Source organism: Uloborus diversus, chromosome 2 (genome assembly GCF_026930045.1).
Source record: "Uloborus diversus isolate 005 chromosome 2, Udiv.v.3.1, whole genome shotgun sequence".
In the NCBI taxonomy this organism is placed as follows: domain Eukaryota; kingdom Metazoa; phylum Arthropoda; class Arachnida; order Araneae; family Uloboridae; genus Uloborus; species Uloborus diversus.
Genome location: NC_072732.1, coordinates 36,142,028 through 36,169,877, shown reverse-complemented (window position 1 = coordinate 36,169,877; position 27,850 = coordinate 36,142,028). Strand labels below are relative to the sequence as shown.

General features: G+C 33.3%; 1 protein-coding gene across 1 annotated transcript in view; it reads right to left on the bottom strand.

Annotated features, from left to right (window-relative positions):
- LOC129217818 (dual oxidase-like) overlaps nt 1-27,457 on the bottom strand; it is a 264,773-nt gene extending 237,316 nt beyond the window's left edge. Inside the window, exon 1 of the mRNA XM_054852156.1 lies at nt 27,102-27,457. Within this exon, the coding sequence (XP_054708131.1) occupies nt 27,102-27,180 (79 nt within the window). The 5' untranslated portion in view covers nt 27,181-27,457. The remainder of the gene's footprint in view (nt 1-27,101) is intronic.
- Between the last annotated feature and the right edge of the window lie 393 nt (nt 27,458-27,850).

Below are 27,850 nucleotides of genomic sequence, written 5' to 3'. Positions count from 1 at the left end.
TAAAGAACACGGTACATTAAATTTCGGGAAAAAAAATATTGATTTAAGTAGTTTTATAACACTTTTATTTCTTTATGTATGTTTTTGTATGTATTATGACCACTTTACCCCATGGGATGGGGAAGGTGGTCATAACATGGGTTAAAGTGGTCATAGTTAAAAATAGATGCAAAAACGTTACTAATAACCCAAATATTTGTATATATTTCGGTTATTTTTATAGCTACAAGTATACGCTCGAGTATATGCGGGCATACGCGAGTATATACGTGTCGAGTAAACATGAGTATACACGTTCATATATGAATAGACACATGCATACATCAGATACATGCATGCACGTGCCTACTCAAATATATACTTGCATACCTGAGTATATACGTGTATAGAAGACGCATATACGCCTATATAATTGTACATATATACATATACGGTTAAAATCTAAGGGGTGTGAGAAGGGAGGATAAGAAGTAAAGAATCATTAGGAACTTATGATCGTTGACGCGCTACATGCACACTAAGCCAGAAACTGATGGATGCGGAACAGGTCCCAAATTTGTTACACAAAAATGATTTTACCCAACATTTTAGTTTTTAAGAACTGTTTCGAGCAGTTGTTAAAAGTTATGGAGTCGCTTTAATACATGCGTAGCGGTATACGCCCAAAATGTCGCGGCCAAAATGTCGCGGGACAAAATGTCGCGGCCAAAATGTCGCCGGCCCAAAATGTCGCCAGTCCAAAATGTCGCCGGTCCACAATGTCGCCGGCCCGAAATGTCGCCGGTCCAAAATGTCGCCGGTCCAAAATGTCGCCGTCCCAAAATATCGCCGGTCCACAATGTCGCCGTCCCAAAATGTCGCCGGTCCAAAATGTCGCCGGTCCAAAATGTCGCCGGTCCAAAATGTCGCCGGTCCAAAATATCGCCGGCCCAAAATATCGCCGGCCCAAAATGTCGCCGGCCTAAAATTCGCTAGTTCAATTTGTACGAAAAATTTAAATGTACGTCGATGCTTTCCAGCATAAAAGTTGCGAATGAATATTAATTGCCTTTCAAAGTAAGTTCCTTCAAAAATTCCAAACGTTTTCTCCTGTCTTAATTCGTAAACATCAGATTAATTCCAGAAAATTAATAGTTTTCAGAAAAACATACGTTTTTCTGTATACTATTACAAACGTAAACATGTGAAAGGCTGCTGCAACGGAATTCTCTTTCTCGTTTAATCTGATTAATAATAATACTCAAGATGTAACATAAAGGATCAAGATGTAACGCAAGGATTCAGACAAAAAATTGGCATGGAAGTAAAACTAAACTGTTCTAAACGCGAATGAAAGAATAGTGAGGCGCAATTTGAATATGGCAAGAGAATAGGCGGTTTGTATTTTTTGGCGTAATGAAGTAAAAACAAATAACTCCTTCACTCTAGCATATTATTACGGTAGCGACAGGTCAGTCATTTAGGGGATCAGGCGGAATGGCCCTCGACTTTGAATTTTTTTTATATACAAGTGGGAGTGGTTTTTATAGCAATCCTATGAAATTTGCATTGGTTATACATACGCCCGTTATCCTCCCTCTCCCCTTTCACTGGAAAAATTCGAAATCACGGGCCAGGGTGGAAATAAAGTAGAAAAGTATCTTAATGAAATTTAATTTTCTCATAGATTTATCAACATTACCCTAAAAACTGTAAAAAAAAAAAAAACTACGTTTTCAGTGTTGCGTTAACGTTGGTTAAAGTAAGGGTAGTTGGTAATACGTTGGTTAAAGTAAGATCAAAACTGCCGTGGGAACTCCCATCTCTTATGAGTAAAATTCTGAAATTACGTCGAAATGTTCACCGTCAAATCTTTTGAAATCAATGAAACCCGTAACTGCTAAAACAGGTGTCTTTCACTCAGATTTTTGAAAAACGACTCTACGCGATGACAAATATTTTCAATTCTCAACATTCATGAAATTTATATATTCGATAGAACATCAAGCGACAATTTCAGAACAGCTATTTTATTGAAGGTTTTCAAGAGAATACTTTCATGCATGCGAAGTAGCGCTTGTCAGCTAATCACATTTTCCAATTTTAAATAGAAAAGAAAAAATTTCATAATGTAGGGTGAAATAACTGATATCAATGAGATTATTCAGATCAATTTTGACCTAGACTTATTTTTAAAATGAGTTTCAAAAAGTAATAGTTCCAGCTCAATATAGCTTGGTAATTCAGAAAGAAAAGAATATTGATAATAATAATAATAAACAAATAAGTTTTTCTCTCTCAGAAAAAAATGCTGTTTTAATTAGTGAATTTTTACTACGCAAATTATATAAGAATGCAAACTCAGTTTTTATTTAACACTCACGCTAGTTAAAGTGCCACAAAAATGAGAGGAATACACGGCTAGTTTAGATTTTATTGATATCATGCTCAACCTCTCATATATAAATTCAGTATATTTTTCATTGTTTATTTAATTACTCTGACTCACGTAAACGATTACGAAACTCAACTTAGAACGAAAATAAGGCTTGTTTTCGTTTAATTTCACTTGTATACTACATTTTTGTATGAATCCTCGCATTACTTCTTGAGATATAGCAGTCACATAAAACGATAAATATTATTCTATGATCCATCCTTTTGGGATGACTGAAGCCAAAAATAAATGAGCAACTCGCCCTTTAAGATATAACTGTAGACCAAATTTTGTCTTAACGCTTGTACAGTAGACCCTTGTTTTACGCGGGGGTTATGTTCCACGGAAATGCTGCGTTAATCGAAACCGCGTAAATTGAGACCTAATATTAGTGTCAAAATAGGGATTAGGTTCCGTAGATTAAAAAAAATACTTCATTCTAGTGATGACTAATTGTATAATAAGTTTAATGTGTACTTATATCAATTTTTATGCATAATATGCATAAAGGAAACAAACTAATTTCGTGTTCTGTTTATGAAGAAGAGCTGACTATGATAGTTTTTTGGTAGTCATTAAGAATTTTTCCCCCAATTCTTTGCTTAGCATTAACTCATCCATAATCACTTGCGTCATTTCCATGATGGAATCTTCTTTCACTAACAAATCAGAAAGATCATTCCTATTGTCTACGGATGGTTCGAAAATTTTCAATGTGAGCGTTTTTGGTTGTGTGTCACCGGAGTCGGTATCCGCGTTGGTTTTGACCTCCTTTGTCACTCCTAAAAGCTCTTCTTCCAGTGAGTTCTGAACTGTGTGAGTTTAATCACTTTAATTCTGATGGAAAAAGCTCTGGAACCAAACGCATAAAATGTCTCCAAGGACCCAAGTTCGATTATTAGCACGCCAAAATGCAGTTAGTTACGTGTAATGTGCAATCTTTAGGAGCTTGGGTTTTGAAAGAGAGGAAAATGTTACCTGTTTGCATTGTCGTATCTGCGTAAAATCGAAACTCATCTGCGTAAATAAAATAAAGGTGTCAAATCTTCAACCGCGTATAATCGAAACCGCGTGAAATAAACCCGCTGAAAACGAGGGTCTACTGTATTACATTTTGAGATATATCAATCACAGATAATAAAAAAGAAAGGAAAAAACATTAGATTGCTCCACCCTCTGGTGTTATTGAGCCCAAAATCTGTCCCCTCCCCCTGCTGCTTCCTAACATTTTATTTGATTCCGTTCATCATTTTTTGAGCAATGACAGTCACGCATATCGATGAAAACGTTCAGTTACTCCACTATCTTGAACGAATTGACGCAAAAAACCACGCAGCCCTAAATCATATATGGGTACTTGCGGGTATCGTTCGAATTCTTACTACAGGTTTTGACGTAGAATGTCCCCAAAAAATCGGTCACATACAAACGCACACAATTCTTGAAGAAAAGTTTAAAATAATTTAGCGAACGTCAGAACTGAATGCCGTCAGAACGTTTTACAGTTGGTAGATAGCGAGTCACAAGAAATAAGATAACGTAATGCTTGTATTCTATTTGTTTGCTGAAAAACAGCCGAGAGTTGCGAATCAAAATGGAATAATCTTTTTAGAGTTTATCATTAAACTCAGTTAGTCCAGTCCCATTTTTAACGGAGACATTCATTAAAGGCAGTACCCATTTATTCTTCAAATTTGGTGTTAAACATCATTTTTGTACATTTAAATTTTTCTTACCAACTGAATAAATTTTGGATTTACAACATTTTGGACAGGCGACGTTTTAGCCCGGCGACATTTTAGACCGGCGACATTTTGGATCGGCAATATTTTGGCCCGGCGACATTTTGGGCCGGCGACATTTTGGGCCGGCGACATTTTGGACCGACGACATTTTGGACCGGCGACATTTTGGACCGGCGACATTTTGGACCGGCGACATTTCAGCCGGGCGACATTTTGACCCGGCGACATTTTGGCCCGGCGACATTTTGGCCCGGCGACATTTTAGACCGGCGACATTTTGGCCCGGCGACATTTTGGAACGGCGACATTTTGGCCGCGACATTTTGTCCCGCGACATTTCGGTGGCGACATTTTGACCCCAAACCATGCGTAGCAACAAAGGCGCAGCGATTGATGAAAGTTTTCCAAAAGTCTCGTAATTGCAGCAGAGATTGTGTGATTGCGACACATGTACTGCAGCTGCAGGTGGCAAATTTTATCAATCGCTTCAAAACTTTCTTAAGACCTAAAATGTTGTGTAAAATTGTCTTTGTGTAGTAAATTTGTGACCTGTTTTGCATCTATTAGTTTCTGGCTTTGCGTGCATGTAGCGCGTCAGAGTTGTTTGTGACAATATTTTTCTTATGATTCTTACTTCTTATCCTCCCCTCTAACACCTTTTGAGAATTCTCCCAAGACACTCACCCTGTATACATGTATATCACATGCTTGTATGTAAGTGTCTATTCAAATTTCGAGTACGTACGCGTGTATGGATGCCTCGATTACCAAATCGATTAACTACACTTTTTAAAAAAATCCTCATTTTTGCTTTAATAGTGCTTAATCAATGCTTAGCATGTGAATTTATATCAATCTTTTGGTTTAATACATTTCTGATCCTGCGATGGCGGAAAATGTAACACGAGGGCCCATTCACTCCTATGGTTAACACTATCTTCTTCATCACTTTGTCTCAACTTTTTGTTTTATGGAGTTAATCGATTTGGCAAGCGAAGCATCCATGTATGTGTCTACCTGAGTTCGTATATATACGAGTATAAGCGGGTGTATACGTGTATAGTCGAATGTATATCTGTACATATAAAAAATACTTGCTAATACCCATATTACGTGTTTATTGGTGCATTTATGTGAATACGTATATATACGTGCCTACACCAGTATATGCGTATATTTAACCCTGTTTACTGTAAAAACATAACATATTAAGTGAAATTAAGTTAATTTAGATCTGCTTTATACTTGAAGATTAAGTTTAGAAGAACTTTAAAATTAATTAACTTTAAAAGGACAATATTCGTTAAACCTAAAATTATGACCACGTTACCCCATCTTACTAAAATTGTTCTAAAAAATTATCTAAAATAGATTCAGCTAACTGCTAATGAGTGAGAATTCTTGAGACAGGTAGGAAGCTTCCTGCGCAGTCAATCAGGAGTCTCTGCGCAGTCATAATTCTAAGAAACAAAATGTCTCAAGGAAATTAAAAGATGTGTTTGGATTTTGAAATTTTTTTTATTTATAAAAAAAAAATTTTTTACCGAACAAAATTTTGTCAGTTTTAAAATTTTGTATTCATGATGTACTTTGTAACTGCTCTACCCTAAAATAAAATTTTCACATTCATTCGAACATTATTTCCAAGCTATAGCCATTTATTTTACGTATGACCACTTTACCCCATTGACCACTTTCCCCCACCAGACCCTAATGAATTTGAAGGATTCTACAAATATTCTTTTTTAGTTAAAATTGGCCAACTGAAAAATTCACATCATGTGGCATATCACATTATTGCCCCGAGCCCTTCAATTAATTCATGATATATTTTTATTTTTAATATGAGACGTATTCAATTGCTTATAACTATTTGTCTTGTTATCTTTTTTGGATGGTTTCATATGAAAGGAGAGCACATAGAACATCTTTAGAATGATTTTTAAGTATGTAAAAAATGTTTTTTGTATCATTTTTACTTCCTTTTACAAAAAGGAAGCATTGTATTTGCGAAAACAATTTCATACAAAAATCGACCTTAATTTCCATTTTGCTCACCCCGAATGAATGTTGAGGTTTTTTTTTTTTTTCTTTTTTTTCGACTTGATCACACGTGGAAAAGTGCCTAAGAACGTATAGACACGCGAAATAACCATTTTGACGATTCCGGAGTTAATTACAACGAGTTTTCTCGTGACGTCTGTATGTACGATGTATGTATGTGCGTATGTGCGTATGTGTGTCGCATAACTCAAGAACGGTATGTCCTAGAAAGTTGAAATTTGATACGTAGACTTTTAGTGGGGTCTAGTTGTGCACCTCCCCTTTTGGTTGCTTTCGGGTGTTTCTAAATGGGTCTTCTGCTCCTTTTTGGGGGGAAATCATTGTTAATTTCGATGTAAACTCAAATGGTGTTGCACTATGGCGGACACTTGGCGATTTTTCGCCAATCTTTTGTTCGCCAAGTTTTGTCGCCAACTTGGCGACAAATTTGGCGATTTTTTTTTAAAAATCTGGTTTCAACTTGGCCAATGTTGGTGATATTTAGAGAGTAAACTATTGAATCACAATAAAATTGCCAATAATGGGAAAATGACATTAAATTGGAGTAAAAGGAAGTCATGTGTGATGCACACATCAGCTCGTTACTCTTAGAAATATGCACGTTTGAAACTTTACCAGTCTTTTCTAATCACCCTGCATCTAAGGTATGAAGAGATCGACCAACTGAGACGCAGCGCGAAATTCAACTGCAGCCGTCAGCAGCATCCTGAGCCTCCACCAACTGCTACAGCAATCGACAACAATGAAAGGGTTAAGCTGAAACATTTCATTCAAACGCGTTGACAATCCCAACTGCAATGACTAACAACGTATCACTCGTTCATTAACAACTCTGAGTTCAGTGATGCGATTCTAATGGGGATCCTTTCGCAATTTTTCTATGTATCCGCTCACTCAAGCAATAACGCAGTTAGGAATGTTACATAAGGTCTTGTTAAAGGTGTATTTTTCAGCTTTAGGTTAAAGTACTTTTTTTTTTCCTACGAAAAACATTAAGTTAAATGAAACAGTCCTAATGCGTAAATTTTCAGTGGTTATATAATGCTTGTTTATTTATTTCACTGATTCGGGCAATTTTTTTTTTTCCTTCGAAAATATGTACCAGGAAGATCATTAGCCATGAAAGCTTCCGTTTTTGAAGAAAAAGAACCCAATAATATTGGTTTTATAGCTCGGAAACAAGACAAGTAAGAACTATGGTGAAATGTTACTTTTCAGTTATAAGGTAACATGCAAAAGTTCATTACTAAGGTTATTTAGTTATTTATTTATTTTTGATGACTTTTGAATTGCATGGTTATCTTAAAGGAAAACGTTAAAAGATAGAGTTTACAAGAAGAAAGAGCGTGTCCGGTTTTGTGGCATAGCTAATAATTTTTCCAGGGCTGCTAAGTCGGAGGAAAAACTACCGACTCCGGCTACAACTCTGACTGCGGAATTTAAATACAGTAAACTCCCGATTATCCGCGGAATAGGGTGGCACGGTAACCGCGGTTAAGCGAAAACCGCGGATAATCCGAATAATAGGTAAAAAATGTTACTACTGTATGCAATAACTAAAAAATATGAAAACACTCACATAAAAATTTAAATTATAGCTAAAAACATTGCTATATTCCATCTACTAATATGGGATATAAAAAATATACACATGTAAAAGTTTAAAACGAACAATAACCCAATCAAAAGTTTAAAAAACATTTAATGACTGTTGAAAAGAAATAGTGAAAAGACCCGCGGATAATCCGAGCCGCGGATAAACCGACCGCCGATAATCGAGAGTTTACTGTAGTTCGTATCCGTCTACTTTATCTGAAATTAATCAGACTCCAACTTTGACTCCGTAGTCCTGACAGAGTTGCAGAATCCGAGAGAAAATTACGGACTTTGGTTCTAACTCCGACTGCCAAAATTTCAGAGATTTCGATTCCAACTACTTTATTATGAAATCAATCCGACTCTGACTCCGTAGTCCTGGCAGAGTTGCAGACCCCGAGCGAAAATGACCGACTCCGCTCCAATTCCGACTGGGGGAATTTTAGACATATCGACCACGACTACTTTGTCTCGATATCAATCCGACTCCGACTCTGATTCGGCAGCCCTGAAAGAGTTGCATAATCGAAGGGAAAATCACCGACTCCAACTCTTGGAATTTTGATCTTCGACTCCCTACTCTAACCCCTTCGCCCCAAAATCAGTTCGACTTCTACTCCGAAACCTTGTTTTTTTTTCTCGTTCTTACCTTGTAAAAAATAGACAGTGCCCGATCAAGCAAAAGTGGTGTTCAGGACCTGGTACAATGTGTTGTCCCTCTCACAAGAAAATTTGTTCATTTTCAAAGTAATAATTTTTTTAAAAAAAGTGCAGAAAATATTAAATTTACCCCATTTTAGTGCCCGTAAAATTATGGTGTCCAGGTTCCCGAACACACAGGACATGCGTTAATCAAGCCCTGAAAAGGCGAAAAATGGCTAAAATAGTTAGATTTGATCCTTCTATTAAATTTTCTTCAAGCAATTAAGATACATGCGAAAGATATGTTAGCACTTTTCCAGCTTCAGGCAGCTCGCAGATACTAGTAAGAATTTCTTGTAAGACCAATCCACGCAATACAAAGCTTTTTTCTAGAACTATAACGTATGGTTGCTCGCCCAATGAATGGAACACACCCCATTGAAGGAACAGTTTGTTTAAAAAAAAAATAAGATTTTAAAGATTTTTTCTTAGTGGATGGATAATGGGAACTTTCTTCTATGCAATTCTAAAGAGGGAAACGACTAATGTTGTTTGTACACTGGTTGGATACGTTTATACACTTAATTGCAGCACTTCTTTTTGTGTGTGTGTGTGTGTGTGTGAAAATCTTCAGAAATCCCTGAAGCAGAACCCCAAAAGTTCTTCCCCCTTTTTTTAGAATAATTACATATATTAGTAAAAAAATATGTCATGCTCCAAACAATTTGTCATGTACCAATTTTTATGGATTTTATGAATTTCTGAAACTGTAACGCAACTGTGCTTAAGGGTTCATTCACTAGTACCATACATTAAATACTATTTAAATTCAGATATTATCTCTTGGATATATGCATGCTGTTCATTATAAATCGCAATAATCAACATTCTCCATTGACTGTGCACACTGTCAGTAAATTAGAAAACTAGTTTCATTTGTTTATTTAGTTTAAATATTTCTGCGTGAATCCCACGCACTTCAAAAAAATAGTTCTTTTTACAAGATACATCTAAGTTTTTCATAACTTGGGGGAGGGGGGGAGGGCAACTATGTTTTAACCTACTTGAATTTGTAAACTACTTGATGTAAAGAAGCTGTTTCAGCTACCTATTCAAAAAAAAAAGTCCTTTTTACATGATACATCTAAGTTTTTCATAACTTGGGGGAGGGGGGGAGGGCAACTATGAGTAAAATACTTTGGAATAAGATTTCTTACAAGCACTCTCCCATCTTTTGACGGAAAGCACAGTTTGTAACCTACTTGATGTAAAGATGCTCTTTCAGCTACCTATTCAGCTTGGGAGAGGGGGGGAGGGCAACTATGTTTTAACCTACTTGAATTTGTAACCTACTTGATGTAAAGATGCTCTTTCAGCTACCTATTCAAAAAAAAAAGTCCTTTTTACATGATACATCTAAGTTTTTCATAACTTGGGGGAGGGGGGGGGAGGGCAACTATGAGTAAAATACTTTGGAATAAGATTTCTTGCAAGCACTCTCCCATCTTTTGACGGAAAGCACAGTTTGTAACCTACTTGATGTAAAGATGCTCTTTCAGCTACCTATTCAAAAATATAGTCCTTTTTACATGACATATCTAAGTTTTTCATAACTTGGGGGAGGGAGGGGGAGGGCAACTATGAGTAAAATACTTTGGAATAAGATTTTTCGCAAGCACTCTAAGCAGCATGAAATATGTAATTAATCACCTTGTGCATTATATACTGTATAGTCGCGCTGTATGCTACAATACATGGCACAAATGGCCCGTAACAAAAGTATGTTATTAGTGTTATGCTTTTTACAGCGTTGAATACCTTCAGGGATCGAGGGAGCCGCGATGGGAGGTCACGGGCGGTGACCTCCCATCGCGGTCACTGCAACCTCCCAAAATTGTCAATTTTTTCAGATGATTCGGCAAACTTGAAAGCAGTGGAAAAGTGAATTTTCAATCGTACCTATACTAGTCTTGTCTCGTTTGATGTAGGTATGTGTGCAACTGTTATTTTGTCAATCTTTGGAAAAATCGGAATTTCTCCCCTTTCAAAAATTTAACTTCTGCGCCTCCCTAATTATTGCATCTCCTGTTCGCCTGTATATTATGTAGAAATTTATCATTTTCTAAACAGAGACAAATACCGTTTAGCCGGTTAAACTAGGAATATCAGATGCGGCGAGTGCCTGCAAGTTCAAACAAAAATTTCCTGCATATCTCAGAAGTTCATCTAGTTGGCCTTCGTTAAATTAAGTGGAATCGGAATGAAGACCAGATACAATAACATACAGTTATAAGCTAACTAGACAACAATTTCAAGTTCTCCGAAGCCAGACCACCATTCGAAATCGCTCCATTGCACAACCTGAAGGTCATCTGGTTGGCCAGCCAGCTTTGAATCTTCGAAATCCGAATTTTGTTTTTGATCTCAAGTGAATCCAGGGAAGAATAGCGATCGCGTGACGTCATACACGTGCAGGGAATTCTTACGTCACCTGCGGTGGACCCCGCCTTTTAAGTGGACAGAGCGGATGATAAAAAGACCGCTCCGTCAAACCGAAGAATGAGGATTTTCCTACTTCTGTGAGTTGCTTGGGAATTTCAGAGTGAGGCGATTGGAATGTATAGGGAAAGTTACGAAACGGTTTTTCTCTCGCTCAGAAGGTGACGAACACTTGTGGTTTTTGAGTTTTTCACTCAATGTGCACATTGTTTCAAATTAAGCTAAAACCACCTACAAATGTCACTAATAAAGAATAATTTCAAACATCAATAATATAGAAAATTTGAGCACTTTTTTATAATCTTACATAATTTAAAACTGAGCGTATGTATCTATGTATGTATCTATGTATCTACGTACGTATGTATCTATGTCCAAGTTACTTCTCCCGAACGACAGTGAACTGACCAGGTATCGATGTGACATCGAACCAGGTATCGATGGATTCGTAATCTTTCCGTCTTTATGTTTGGCTATTTAACACAATCCTCCGATAATAATTAGCGGAGATATCAATTAAAAACTATTAATTATGACACTTAGATTTCGATATAAAATCCCTATTTTCCGAAGGCTTTCCTTCATTCAAATTATTATTCAGTGCTTCATCTCAACTTTACGTAACAATGCTTTTATGAAAAATCTGTAGCGTGAAAAAAATCATTGAGAAGAAAGATCTTTTGCCATTTTTTTCTTGAATATAAACAAATAAAATTCTGGCTTTTGTTTTAAAGGCTTTTCCTGTAATCGGGGGGGGGGGGGGATTTAAGATGTTTACTTTTTTGGTTATTTTTCCGCAATCTTCCAACAAAAACCACACACTGGTCTTCACATTTTTTCAGCTTTTCTTTATTAGCGCCAACTATTAGTGAAGGATCAACTACGGGTGGCTTACGCTACTCTGTTCTAAAATGTATGAATTAGCACAAAACATACATAATTGACTTTTTTGAACTAGTAGTGTTTCAGCCATTAAATTTTAATTTACTGAGGGTGCAATTTCGTAAGGAGCAAGTGAATTTACATTTAAAACTTAAACAGAGCTGTTTTGCAAATTTAATGAAGCTGTTTCCGAATGCTAGAAAAAAACCTAAAACAGTTGAATTGTTTTCAATTTTACTAGCTGACCCGTACAAAGCATTTGCGTTCGCAATTTATTGCCCTGCTGCAAAAACATCATGTAAAAACACCGTATGTAAAAAAACACATTTTCGCTAGATAAAAAAAATTACCAGACTCAATAACTCTTACATTGCAACAATGACTTATAGTGCATTATCTGTCATAGTTCAGCATGCTTAATGAAGGCTGCAGCAAAGAGTCGAAAAAGCGAAGAGCATTACCGCTGCATTAACTTTAACGCCTAAGATATTATACGTAAAATATTTACTTTAATATACTATTAGTGGTACCCGCACGGCTTTGCCCGTAGTTGAAAATTAAAAGGTCATTTGGTTCGCCTGTATATTCACAAACAATGGATGATGAATTTCTCGCCAATTGGCTATGTTCATTCGCTCTCCCATTACACGTCATGATAATTTCATAATTTACTCGTCCATCTTATGATAATTTAGCTCCGGAAAATGTTCTTAAAATTGAAATAAAAAAAGAATAAAATCGAATTTTCGAAAAATCGCTTCGAGGTGCATACCTCCATGCTACAAACTAACTTTGCCAAATTTCATGAAAATCGGCCGAACGGTCTAGGCGCTATGCGCATCACAGACATCCTACAGACATCCAGACAGAGAGACTTTCCGCTTTATTATTAGTAAAGATAAAGGCTGACCACTCGAACAGAGGCTCGACCGTGGGACCATTCGGTCAAAAGCTGAATGCTCGATCGACTGAGCTATGTATCTCTCCTTTCTGTCAGTCCAAGAAGGTAATTTGTAATCCAAAGGAATCATCCATCAAAGGATCACTTCGTAGATGATTCAAAATCTCAAATGTAAGCGAAGCGGTGCCTTTTTAGACCATGGGGCTGTTTTTCGTCATTAGCCGCCATGATAAGCTTTAAAATAAAGGGTAAATCGTGAAATTTGATAGAGTAGTAAAGAAGATTTCGTGGACCACACAACAGAAAAATTAGGCTAGAGAAATATATAAGTTGAAATTTGTGTTGCAAATTGAACATATTGTTCTTTTGTGAACTAAAATGTATTTTTGACTTGAACGTCATATGAGGGAGCGAGAAGTAAAGAGTTGCAAGTGGATGATTTAAAGTTTTGAGTAAAACGCATTTAAAGTTCAGATCCTAGGTAGGCTTTCATTGTTTTTTTTCCCTAAATCATGCTATATAGCACCACCTATCAGGGCAACTAGTACTATCTCATGCCCCATTACACAGGAGAAGTTACCGTATCATTTGTATTGGTTATCTCCATAATTTTAACTTTGACACTTACATCCCTTTACTTCTCACTGCCTCATATGTAGAAACAATAAACCCAACTTGACGGGTCCTCTCACAACTCATGATTGCGAAAAACATAATGTAAATATCAGATGTGGAAATTCAAATTATGAAAACAAAATTAACTTAAATGTGGAAGACATTTCGAGTCGATGGTATTTTCATGTATTCAAACTTTTTTTAAAAAATATGAAATTAAGTTGCGATTTTTGGTTTTTAAAAATACATGTTCCTTACTAATACTACTGAAAATAAAATAAAAAATTTTATTGTTATCAATTATTTATTTTTTATGTATTTTTCACTGGATTTTAACGTTCAAAATCCCAAAATTTCCGCATTGAAAATACAAATAAAATTATACAGTAAGTGTTTTTTTTTTTTTTTATTAATTTTACTTTTACACTTTAAAGTTGTTTACTTCACAAAAATATGAATTTGCTTTTGAATAATTTAACTTTTCTCTATCAAGGATTGCTGCAACGATTCAAAACCATTGCTTTTAATTATTTTGAAATTTTTTTTCCTACTCAAATTTCCATTCGCGTTGGTTGATTCCTCTGCGTTTCTGAAAGTTATACTTTTATACAAATTTCAATCCAGTTTTTCTAGATTTTTATTCATACTAAACAACATACAAAAAGAACACTGCAATGGCAATATTTTAAAAGTTAGACTACAGTGGATGAAACAATCCTCAAAAAATAAATTACATACTAAATATCGCTTGTATGAACAATAAGAAATACTATAGAACATTTATTTAAAAAAAATCATTTTGAAACAAACAATATGAAAATGGAAAACATTTCCCGAATGAATTTATTTAAATATGTTTGGAATAAAAAAAAAAAAATTAGCTATGTGTTAAAAAATAATCATTCAAAATTATCATAAGTAATAAACAGCAAAGAATATCCCATTTGAAAGAAATTGCAAATTTTATTAAATATTACTCGTCACGAGAGCGATCAAAATCACCCTCTGAAAATAGTTTTTCATGCAACGGCAATGGATCATATGACTCACTGCCTATCAATCACAAAGAGACTACAAAGAGTGAATGTGAGCTACAGTGTAGTGAATACAATAAGCAAAATGTATAGCTCAAAAAGTGAGGTCTTATAGTGTTCGCAAAAAATCTAATGTATTTAATATAAAATTAGTTAATGTTTAACTAATGATTTGTAAGGACTTGATAATTAATGCATTTTTCACATTTTTGGCCATTTTTATCGTAATGATTTTTTATTATTATTATTTGCATTTATTTAGATCTGTTTATATTTGTAGGTCATTTTGTGTGATTATGATAATATTATCTTATATATTTAGTCTTTCTCATGTGTTGAATTTTCCATTGCAAAAACATTTTCCATGCAGAAATAGGTTTCTTTTCATACTTTGAAGGAAACTTCGGACATCTTAACTGGTAAAAAAGACAAATTTGTAATGGAAGACATTTTCGTTAGTGAATTTTATTAAGCATGCACTAAATACAAATAGTTGATGTCAAACGGAGGAAGGAAATTTTGAAGGAAACTTCAAAAACATTTTAATTGGTAAAAAAGACAAATTTGTAATGGTTCGTTAGTGAATTTTATTAAGTATGCCCTAAAAATATAAAATATTTTTCAATGTATCATAAAAGAAGGGGTTTTTTCCTCCCTTTCATCCGGCATTTTTTTTTTTTTTTTTTGGTCTTTAGGTTCATCAAAAACATTTAATAACATCTTCTGCCGCTCAAAAATATTGTAACATACGATTAATAAATTGTTAATCGCATTTTTCAGTTATCAGTTATTTATTTACATTTCATTTTATCAGTTATTTTTTTTTTATTTACGTTTTATTTTGTTATAAAATACACTGTTACTTTAACACTTTAGTTTAAAAGAAAATGTATAAATGCAGACTATATCTACTGTAGTCAACTCATAATTTAAAATTTAAAGTAATAAACCGCTGCAAAATATTTTCTCGACAATTAAAGGATCTTGTTTTTCATTTTTATATTATTTTTAATCACTTTACGAGGCTTTTTTTTTCTTCATTTTTTCTGCACATTTTCAAAGAATTTTTAAGGCATCAACATTTTATTTTATTTATACGATGCACTATTATTTTAATTATTACTTTTTTTAAAAGAAAGTTCATAAGTGTATAAGTGCATATTTTGTACTAAATTCATAAATACAAATTTTATAACCAAAAGTAAGAAACTACACTGTTAAAACTACAGGTTGCATTCGGCACCTTTCAGGGGTGAAACGCTTGTTCACCAGCGGCACCCAATACGGAGCCGAAATTTCACCTCTAACTAGGGTGAAAAACAGGCACCTTTCAAAAAGTAGGCAGCCGGGGTGAAAAAAATGAACCTTCGGAGAGAGAAATGGCACCCTTACTGTAGATCCTCCCCCCTCCCTCCCCCGTATTGTGTGCGTTTTTGAATACAGTTGTGTATTTTTCTTTTTTTAATAGTTTTGTTTTGATTCATGATAGTCTACGTTTTGCACACTTTTCACATTGCATGAATTCAGTAATGGAAATGAATAAAACTTGTAATTACAGCATTTGACCATATTTCAGAGTTTTCAACATAGTTAAGAAGTGCTCATTGCTTTAATTCATCTGATCGTTCTCTACATCAGTGTTTCTCAACCTCTTTTGACCCACGGGTCAGTAAAAACAAATGGAAAACATTGCGGACCTGTGAAATTTTTATCATTTTCTTAAAAATAAATAAAATAAATAATAATAATTATAATAACTCTCGGGGCGGTAAAAAACTTGTAAAAAAATTCTGCGTACTGATGAGTTTTTTTTTTTTTTTGTTTTTGTTTTACAAAGTAATATTAAAATGAATAAAACAATAAATATCTACAGACTTTATTTGGTATCAAAGAGTTGTCACAAATATATTTAAAGTTAAAGACGAGTAATTATTTGAATAATCATAGTTAAGTTAATGATCATTTGTGAGAAATAACCGCACCGAAAGTAAAGTGTAGATGTACTTATGAATTATTTACATGAACAGCCAAAAATATTCTGGAATATTCAAGTTACGATAAAACAAAATCGTTTCTCAAACGTTCAACATTTCAATCAAAATAACAATAAAATAAAATGCGCATAAAATTTTTCGACAGTTAAAAATTTAAAGAAACTCCTAACACTATCGAATAACCGCTAACAGGAAATGATTCAAACACTTGAACGAAAAAGCAAAAGAAAAAGATAGACGGAGAGAGATTTCTTTTTTATTTTTTACGTTCGCTACACGAAGCACAAGAATCATTTTTATTTAGGTTCTCACTTGTTGGTTATTGAAAATATCATTGCGGTTACTATTTCGGTGATTAAATGTTGCTTATCGAGTACTCAAGAAAATAATGATAGATACATTTAGTAGCGTTTTGTGTGAATGATGGAATTTTCACGATAGTAACGGTAACCTGAAAATAAACAACTAACGGTACTACGGTATCGTAACGGACTAACGCTAACTGAAAAGCATTAAACGTACTTTTAACTATGTTTGAAAGCCCTAAAAGCTACAAAGTGATCAAAAGCTGTACTTACTTGTTATTTTAAAGAATTATCCTACAAAAGTTGAGATTTAATCCAATAGTGTACTTCATTCAATGTGAAAGACGTAGAAGCCACGCGTAGTGCAACCTATCATTCGTCCGCCATATTGAAGTGGTTGAATGGTGAATGTATGTCGGAAGCGCATGCGCCAGCAAGTCATTTAGCGATTGCTTGCTGTTTTGGCACCCCTGTCTACGACTGTCTGCTACTTTCGCACCTCTGCTTTACTTCCTGGCCAGTATGGCACCCTTGGTCACCATGCTTTCACCTTAGGGGGAATATATTCACCCGTCTGGAGCCTCTGGTTATAACAGTGTACTTTAAAATACTTCGTCTAATCTAATATTTAAAGGACATTATTTCTCACTTTTAACTAATTTTTCAGGACAAGAGGCTTTTGCTCCACTTTTTGAGGGCATTTACAAAGAGTTTTTAAGTTATCAACATTTTATATTATTTTAAACTACAGCATAATTTTAATTATCATTTCATGTTTTTAAAAAAATTGTAAGTGCAGGAGTACATACTTTGTACTGAATTTTAAAACCTAATTTTTGTAACTTAAAATAAGAAATTATTACAAAATATTTTCCTTGAAATTTAAAGGACATTATTATTTATATCTAGGGTATTTTTGATTACTATAAAAATTGTTATTTTCCTTCTTTTTTTTTTTTTTTTTTGGCCAATTTTAAAGAACTTTGAAGACATCAACATCCTAGTACTGTTAATTAGTAATGTACAAAATAATTAGTGTTTCCCAAAATGAGCATAAAATTATGCTTAAAGTAAAGTGGTTATTCTTTAAATATCATTAGAATTTTATCGCTTTTAATCTGAATTATTTTATTTTCTAAGAAAAATTTGAATTACACGAGAGCATATTTTAAACAAAACTTATAATTTAAAAACATAAAATAATAAACTACTATAAATATTTTCTTTGAAATTTTCAAGTCATAATTTTTCGTTTTTACACCATGATGATTTTTACATTAAGTTCGTTTTTACAGATATTCTTTGGATTTTTTGTGAGAATTTTCAAAATGTTTTATATCATCAATATTTTATTTTACATTTATAATTATCACATTAGTTTTTATAAAAAAATATTAACTCATGAGTAAGAGCCATGAACTAAATTTAAATGTAAGTCTTACAGTTTAAAATAAAAAACTACTATAAAATATTTTCCCGAAAATTTAACGGGTGTAATTTTTCATTTTTAGATCATTTGTGATGACTTTAAGAAATGTTTTTGTGAGCATTTTTTAAAACATTTTCAGTCATTGCCGTTTTAATTTATATACCAAATACACAATGGTTTTACTGTGATTTTATTTTTTAAAGAAAATGCACAAATGCATGGCTACATACTTCATACTAAATAAATCAAAATAAATTTTGTAATTTAAAATTTATTTTATAAATTCAGTATTTTTCGATTCTTTTTGATCATTTTAAGAGGTTTTTTTTTCTGTGAAACTTTATAAAGAATTTTTCAGTTATCATCATTCTAGCTTTGTTTATTAGTAATAGTATACAAAATAAAACCTCAAAGTGAAAATTTAATTACATTTCATTGAAATTACTACACTGTTAAATATTTTGAGGTTTTATCGCTTTTGTTCTGATTTATCAATTTATTTTTATGAAAAAAATTAATTCATGAGAACAAACATACTTTGTACTAAAATTATAAACATAATTCTAATAATGAAAAAAATGAACTATTGCAACGTATTTTCTAAAACCGTGTCCAAAATAAAAGCATTATTTTTCACTTTTAGATCGTTTTTGATCCCTTAAGAGGCTTTTTTTACCATTTTTGTGAACATTTTTTAAGTTCTCAATATCCTAGCCCTGTTGATTAGTAATGTACAAAACAATATCTGAGAAAAATTTTCAATGCATGAAAAAATACTTCATACTGCATTTGTAAACATGAGTAATTATAGTTTAAAAAACAAACTACTGTAAAAAAAATTGAAATTTTAAAGGGCATTATTTTTTCATTTTCAGGTCAATTTTAATGACTTAAGAGCTTTATTTCCATTTCTTATGGGCATTTAAAAAAAAACTTTTAAGTCATCAAAATGCTACCCCTGCTAATTATTAATGTACAAAGTAATAAATATCTCTCAAAATGTAAGTGAAATTAAACTTTATTAAGACCATTACATTTTAAATGCCTCTAAGATTTTATGGCTTTTTGTCTGATTGTCCCTTACAACGCAATCGAGTGCACAACTCTTCGACAATAAATCGTAAATAATAGATCTTTAAGGAAAGTTTTAAATTCATCGCGTTTCAACCTTGAATATCCGAACAAAAGACATCATTATCGTAAATACAATTAGCTCAAAATGTTTTTATGCAACAATCATTCCTCTGGAGCTTTCTCTTTTCAAACACTTCGGAAACCTATTTATAGCGGTAAATGTTAGAAGAATGCAATAAAAATTGGTTCAAAAACTGTTAGCTTGTACAACATAGACTGAATTGACAATGGCGTTGGTGTTTTAATGAAATGGATTTTAAAGATAATTGATTTTTTTCCCCTTCAAAAACCTGTACGTGAGTATCAAATCAGGGAATGGATGCACCTAGAAAAACAGGAAAAGTCAGGGAAGTTTTTAATTTCTGAAAAAAGTCAGAGAAATTTTTCGTTTCTGAGGAAAGCATAGATTTCTTACTGATTAAAGATAAAATATTGCCCTTATGTATTTTTTTAACGAGGGTATGTAACATTTCTAATTTAGGTTAACAACAGAAACTGCATTTTCATTATAGAAATTTTTATATCATTAAAAAAAATCTTAGAAATTTGTTATTAAAGCTATTTCCTTTCTTTTTTCTTTTCTTTTTTTCTTCCTTTCTACCTCGCCCCCCCCCCCCCCTTTTGGTGCAAAAAAATGCGTATTTACACAGGCTTTTTCTTCTTTATAATATACGAGTACACATGTAGTATAAGTATTTTTCTTTTCTTTTTGGTGACCGTTGTATTTAAATACCATAAATGGGAAGAAATGAAATTTTCTATCTTCTATACATATAATAAAACAAGATGTGTGTGTGTGTGTGTGTGTTTGTGGCGTGCATCCTGGGAAAACGGTAAGGCCTAGAAAGATGAAATTTGGTACACAGGTGCAGTTTTTGCTGAAAATGTGCACCTCGGGCTTCGATTTTTGATATTTTAATTAGAAAAAAAGTTATTTAATAGTTTATGTTATTTTTAGCACTTTTTAGTACTCTTGACCTCACAGATCCCGAACCAATCGCGCCAGACGGATATTTTTTATACTATTGTGTAGGAAATTTAATTTTAAATATGATGAATGAAAAAATTTTGAAGATAGAGCAATTTTTGTATTTTTTACAGATTTTTGAAAAAAGCTTTATTTTACATTTTTTTCTGGGTTTAGTTTTTTTCGAAACCCATCCTGCGACAAGTATTGAACCCTCAATTCTAAAATTTTAGTTGGTAATAGTAAAAACATTCCGGCCCCTTCAGAAGAAAAAAGTTTTGAAAAATACGCAATTGTTTTTTTTTACAATTTTTGTAATGGCAAAACACAACGCGAGCTGTTCGCTTGCCGGCTGATTCCGAGCTTACCTCATCACGTGATCCAACTAAAATCGTTTGCCTTCTCTTCACCTTTTTTTTTTTTTTTTTTTTTGCAAGCGCTACTTTTTGAACACTACGGGGAACATAGAGCCTTTATTTTTGAGGGCTATTTTGATTAAATAAATAAAGCCCGCGATTTTTTGCATGATCTTCGTTTCTGTTACGAATTGGCGGTTATGTGAGGTAGATACAGAGATAGATAGAGGTTGAGTGGACAAAAAATGTTTTTGTTAATATTGAGAAAAAAGAGAAAAACATTGATTAATACCGTCGCTAAATTGTCTAAGCAGCAGCCAAAGGCGGCAACTCTGGTGCAAAAAGGCGAATGGCGTAAAAAGGCGGACCAGCTGATCGCCTCAGGCGGCTAGTTAAAAAATAAAGTAAAAAATTTTTAATGCTCTGTAAGAATTTTATAGTAAGTTTAAAAGAATGCCGAAATGTTGGTATACATCAGACGGTCCCAAGCTTTTTTGCTTAATGCACCTCTTGCCTAATTTTTTTATTGTACTTGGACTTCTCTAGATCTAAAATTAGGCGTTGTAATACATGTATTCAAATGTTTGAAAACAGAGTAAATCAGATCGTAAAATTTTGCCTAAGGCTTCAAATTTGCCAGGCTTAAAATGTCACATAACTCTCATAAAATTTTTTTAAAAAAAATAGTGAAATAAATAATTTTTGAACCGTTTGTCTGCTCAGTTATTTAGTAATGAAACATTCATCCCCCAAAATTAATAATATTTTTTCTTAAATTAAAAACACATTTTGAAATTAATTTTTCAAAACCTTAACACTTCTTTATTTTTTCATATATTTTGCTGAAGGACCAAAATAATCATTCCACAAATCTGTGCAGTTTGTTTATGTATTTGACAGAAAATGCTTTGCAGTCAACTACACTGAAAAAGTTAAGATAATTCTTTCAATCATTTTGTTTAAATCCAAGATTCTTCTCGGTCGCCATTACAGGCATTCCGTTGTGAACGGAATTGCATAAGAGGAAACCAATGGATATGGAATGCATCCCAATTATTTAACCAAAAACAGAAGATTTTTTTTCCGCCAAAAGAAAAAAGAAAGCTCTTTTTTCCTCAAATTTGAAACAAAATTTTTATCGCTTATTTTTGGCAGAAGATTTTTCTGTCATTAAAATCTTGTTTTCTTACATAAATAAGTATTATGTTAGTGTGTGCGTAAAAATTGTATTTCGCGAGCATAACACTAAAAGAATGCCTAAAGTTTAGCAATAGCTTGCTTAAACGTGATCCAGGTTCGTGGACCTTTATTTATGTCTCCAACTTTTTCTTTCGTTGGCATCGACTCCCTTGCAGACCAAAATGGACCTCTAAAAGTCCAAATGAATCCCTTCGGGATCCACCATAATAAACCAATGATAGATGTTATCCATGCAATGTTCAGTTTTTAAAACTTTTTCGTTGGTATTTTTTAGAGATACAACAGTTAGATGCCAGTAACTTTTATATTAGAATAACCCTGTCACATTGAGTTAGCATTTAATAAGTTTCATGTTAAGCTTGCCTAACCGTAATGATATAAACTGCTTAGAAAGCTTCAAGAATCGCAAAAATATCTTTATGGTTTTACTCAGCTGGAGATTGGTTTTAAAAAGACGAACAAGAACTACATTTCAAAAAAGAATTTTGGGAGAGGTGTGGGGAGGGAGCGAATCACCATTCATAAAACTACTTCTAAACTTATCAACGCTACTTTTAAACACAAAATACAGTGGCTCCCAAAAGTCTTCGTACACCTACGACTTTCAATTAAATAGGCCATTATCCATTGGTTAGAATTAATATTTCGGAATAGGTATTTTATTATAAGATTTATGATATATTTGTAACAAAACTACATGAAAATTTTTAATAAAACATTAAAACGTAATTTTTAAAAAATCGAAAACCAAAAAGTGCTGGAAATTTTATATCACAAAAGTCTTCGTACACTCTCCAAAAATGTCAAAAAATTAGTAAATAATCTAACTTTTTCCAAAGTTATTATTTAGTAGAATATCATGCAGTAACAACAACAGCTTTTAAACGTCTGAGAATAGATTTCATTGTTTTCTTTCTTTCTTTTTTTTTTTTTTTTTTTTGCAATTTCTGAATAAGTGTTCAGTTGCACTTCTAGTCTTACTATTTCTAGTTCGCTTTTGTTTTAATGGTCTATTTTCGCAATCTAGCTACCAGATATCTCCAAATATGTTCCATTAAGTTTAAATCTTGCGATTTAGGAGACATTTCTAAGCTTAAGGACAATTTTTGAAACACCAAACGCAAATGTGTGTTCTTATCGTTATCTTGATAAAAAAACAAAATTGTTTCCGGTTACCAAATTTTGTTCTAATATTTAAAATTGTTTTTTAAAACATTTAAATAACTAGCATGATTCATTATTTCATCAAAAAATTCCAAATTTCCAAGTCCTGATGCTGTAATGCACCCTCACACAAGAACACCTTCACCGTCGGGATTAACTGATCCAACTAAGTTCTTAAGATTTAATTCCTCATTTTTTCTTCTATTTACAATTATACAACAATTTAACCCAAAATGTTGAATTTGTTTTCATCTATAAGTTAGACGTTGTTCTAAAACGTTTCGAGCTTATTTATCATTGATATTACGACGGAAAGTGTAAGCTTACTGTTTTTCGCATGAACAAGAAAATTTCTGCGGGAAGAGATCCCCTTTAATCCAGCTAATCAGAGAACTTGGCGAACAATTTTAGGTGAAAATTAAACGTAAAATATTTTATTCAATTCTGCAGAAACTTTTTCAGCACTCAAATGTGTATTTTTCATAATTTTGTTAACTATAAACCTCCGATCACGCTTTGTTAACTTTGCCAGTTGACCTTTTCTTACCTTGTTTTCGATCCGATTCTTGTCTTTAAAGCATTTTATCAAGCACTTCACTATAGAATGGTAAAAATTACCTAATTTAGAGACATTTCAAAGCAATTTATGGCTACTGTGAGGAAAAAAAATCAAATTTCGAATCGTGTTTGTTGCTTTTTACCTGCCATTTAAAAATAATAAGCAGAATAATAGGGAATAAAAAGACAAAAAAGTAACGGTAAATGACTAAAGAGTGTCATTACAATGCAAAAATAATTAAAAAAAACCACATATGATAATTTTAACCATGAATTTATTCGAAAATACTTCAGTGTACGATGACTTTTGTGCCGTATTTTTTCTCTTTTTCTACGTTTTTTGACAAATTTCAAAAATAAAACCTGGCAATATTTTAAAGTAAGAAAAAACTACTGTGTTTTATTCAGAATGGCATAGGAATGGTGTGAAAAAAAAATTGAACCTTATATTCGAATTCAGTTTTGCATTATTTTTGTTTCACTACAAAATTTCAAGGTGTACGAACACTTTTGGGAGCCACTGTATAAAGTCGACACAAGGCAACGAAAAACCATTATCTGCATAACAGTAATATGTTAACAGCAATGTACTGTATTCGAATATTATTTAACTTTAAAGAAAAACTTTGCGGAGTCTGGATCATTCAAATTTTTATTAGCTACTAGTGGTACACGCACGGTTTCGCCCGTAATAGAAAAATTAAAAGAAACTTTTTGGTTCGCCTGTATATTTACAAATAATGTATGGGGAATTTTCTCGCCAATTGACTTGTACCCATGTTACGGTTCCACGTTATGATAATTTCGTAATTTACTCGTCCATCTTATGAACATTTTGTTCTTAAAATTGAAATAGAAAAAGAACCACATCGAATTTTTGAAAAATCGCTTCGAGGGGCACACCCCCATGCTACAAACTAACTTTGTGAAAATTTTCATGAAAATCGGCCGAACGGTCTAGGCGCTATGCGCGTCACAGAGATCCTGACAGACAGAAATCCGGACAGAGAGAGATCTTAACAGGCAGAGATCCGGACAGAGAGACTTTCAGCTTTATTATTAGTAAAGATTAATTTATGCCCACATAATATTCAATATTGATAGTGTTTAGGGAGTCGCTTTTTTTTCTTTAACTCTTAAATGCGGTTTATAGTGTCAATTACTATATAAATATTTTCCTCCACAATTCTGTGTAAAATGTATTTGTTTTATTTATTTATTTATTTTTAAGTACTAATGTTTTAAAAATTTATGCACAGGCAACCTTTATTAATCCTTTTCCAGAAGTTAAAAATAAAAAGAATTCTTCAAATCGGATCACCTTTAGATGAACTAGTAGATAAGCAAAATCAGGCGGACAGTATGAGTTGACAACTTCCTCTTTTTAAAATTAGTTCAACGTGCCACTAGAGCAAACATATACTGAATGAATGTTCGTTTATTTTAAAGAACTGAGGACATAGATATTTAAATTGATTGAAATAGATAGGTAGTAGAGAATGATGAATAGCCAGGAAGAGCTGATCGTAAGATTTGAAAAAAAGAAATAAGTTGACGGACTCCAACATTAATGTTGTATGTAATGTTTCCTTTTATTTATCTAGATCCCTTCCAGGGAATATTTGTGCACTTTTAGTGGAATGAAGGCAAATAGATAGATAGTACAGAATGATGAATAGCCAGGAAGAGCTGATCGTAAGATTTGAAAAAAAAAAAATAAGTTAACAGACTCCAACATTAATGTTGTATGTAATGTTTCCTTTTATTTATCTAGATCCCTTCCAGAGAATATTTGTGCACTTTTAGTGGAATGAAGGCAAATAGATAGATAGTACAGAATGATGAATAGCCAGGAAGAGCTAATTGTAAGATTTGAAAAAAAGAAATAAGTTAACGGACTCCAACATTAATGTTGTATGTAATGTTTCCTTTTATTTATCTAGATCCCTTCCAGAAAATATTTGTGCATTTTCAGTGGAATAAAGGCAAAAAAATTTTTTTTTAATTTGGATCAGATATTGTTTAAAGAAACACCACTTTTTACACAAAACTTACAATGTGAAAATGCTCTAATACTGAATCGAAATGTGAATATTTTGAAGTAATATTGTCTCATTTCTCCCTCCAAAAATGTATTTTTCTTTTACACTCAACGAAATCAAAATTTAAAGTTTTGAAGTAATGTTGCCCCTTTCTCCCTCATAAAATTCTATCATCCTTTCCATGCATAAAGGAATCGAAATGTAAAAATGCGAAGTAATATTGTCCTATTTCTAATTCCCGAAAATCTATAATTCCTGCCACACACAAAGGAATTAAAATTTAAAGTTTTGGGTAATATTGCTCTTTTTCTTCCTTTCAAAAATCCATAATTCTTTCCACACATAAAGCAATCGGAATGTAAAATTTAAAGTAATATTGCCACTTTTCTCCCTCCCAAAAATTTATAATTTTTTCCACACTTAAAAGAATCGAAATGTAAAATTTAAGGTAATATTGTCATTTTTCTCCCTCCCAAAAATTTATAATCTTTTCTACACTTAAAGGAATCGAAACGTAAAAATTTGAAGAAATATTGTAACTTTTTACAATTCCCAAAAATCTACAATTCCTTCCACACATAAGGAATCAAAATGTAAAAATTTGTTATAATATTGTCCCTTTTCTCTCCCCTAAAAATCTAGTTTTTTTCCACTCAAAAAAGAATCGAAATGTAAAATTTAAAGTAATAGTGTCTCTTTTATTCCTCCCAAAAATTTGTACTTTTTCCCCAAATAAGGCTTGCAGAGAGGTCTTCGTTCCACTTATAAATTTAAATTTCTACTGCCTAGTATAAAAACATATGTGTGTGTGTTTTACGAATGTTTGGAAGTATGTGCGTATGTATGTATTTATGAAACTATGTGTGTATTTATGTGTGAATGTACGTATGTATGTATGTGTGTACGTGTGTATGTATCTATGTATGTACGTGTGTATGTGTGTATGTATGTATGTGTGTATGTATTTATGTGTGTACGAGTGTATGTATCTATGTATGTACGTGTGTATGTGTGTATGTATGTATGTATGTGTATGTGTATATGTATGTATGTGTATGTGTATATGTATGTATGTATGTGTATATGTATGTACGTATGTTATGAACGCATGCGTGCATTTATGTGTGAATGTATGTATGTATGTATGTGTGTGTATGTTTGTATGTGTAAGTGTACATGTATGTATGCGTATGTGTATATGTATGTATGTGTGTATGTATGTATGTATGTATGTATGTATATGTGTATATGTATGTATATGTGTATATGTATGTATGTATGTATGTATGTATGTACGTATGTATGTATGTATGTATGTATGTATGTATGTAGGTAGGTATGGATATGTATGTTTGTCTCTGCTTGTTCATGAATATCCGTATCTGAAAGATGCCTTTTACTTTCCCTTCACCTGAGAAACCGACTTTTACTTACTTCATCGAAAAAATCCCTTACGAAATATGGCATGATTGAATTTCACGAGGGTACTCTGCACCCATGCCGAAACAACAAAAGACTCATCTTCGACAAAGGGATATGAATAATAAGGATCGCTTACCTGCGCAACGAGACAAAGCGAGGAAGATGAGAATCCTTAGAATCGCCTCTAAATGGGGGCAGCGAAGTCCAATTCCCATCACATAGAGTCCCAGTTTAATACTTGCGGACGAACACACAAACACACACACTCACACACAAAGAACAATCCACTTCCTGACTTTCTCTTTATTTTCCCCGCTTCTGTTTGTCCTGTGTTTCTCGGGCGATCGTCTGCTGCGGAATAATAACAATAATTCCTCTGCGAGAGCGCCAACTCTCTCTCTCTCTCTCGTGGTACCTGCGAACGATAGTTTCCTCAGTGTTGTGGAACGGAGTGAAGCGGGTTCTGTCAGCTTTCGCAGCCACTTCTCGTATGACCTACACAAGCATTCAGCCTTGTCGTCTTATAAACCGGTGGATTAACAACTTCGACGGACGCTCGAGGGAGAGAAAGTGCACATGCGCATGGACAGTCGCAAATAATATTTGACTGCACGACCATCGGTTTTCCCACACTTTCTTTTCAAACATATTTGGATTGTCTTGAAACTCGAAACCAGATGGATCGCTTCAGCTCCACCATACTTTACCAATTTCCATAAATGTTGTCTTCAGAACCGACACGCACGATTTTTAGTTTTGGGGAAGAGTTAGGAGGAATGGGACTGCTGCCCTGTCGTCTTATAAATCGGTCTATTAACAACTTCGACGGACGCTCGAGGGAGAGAAAGTGCAAATGCGCATGAACAGTCGCAAATAATATTTAGC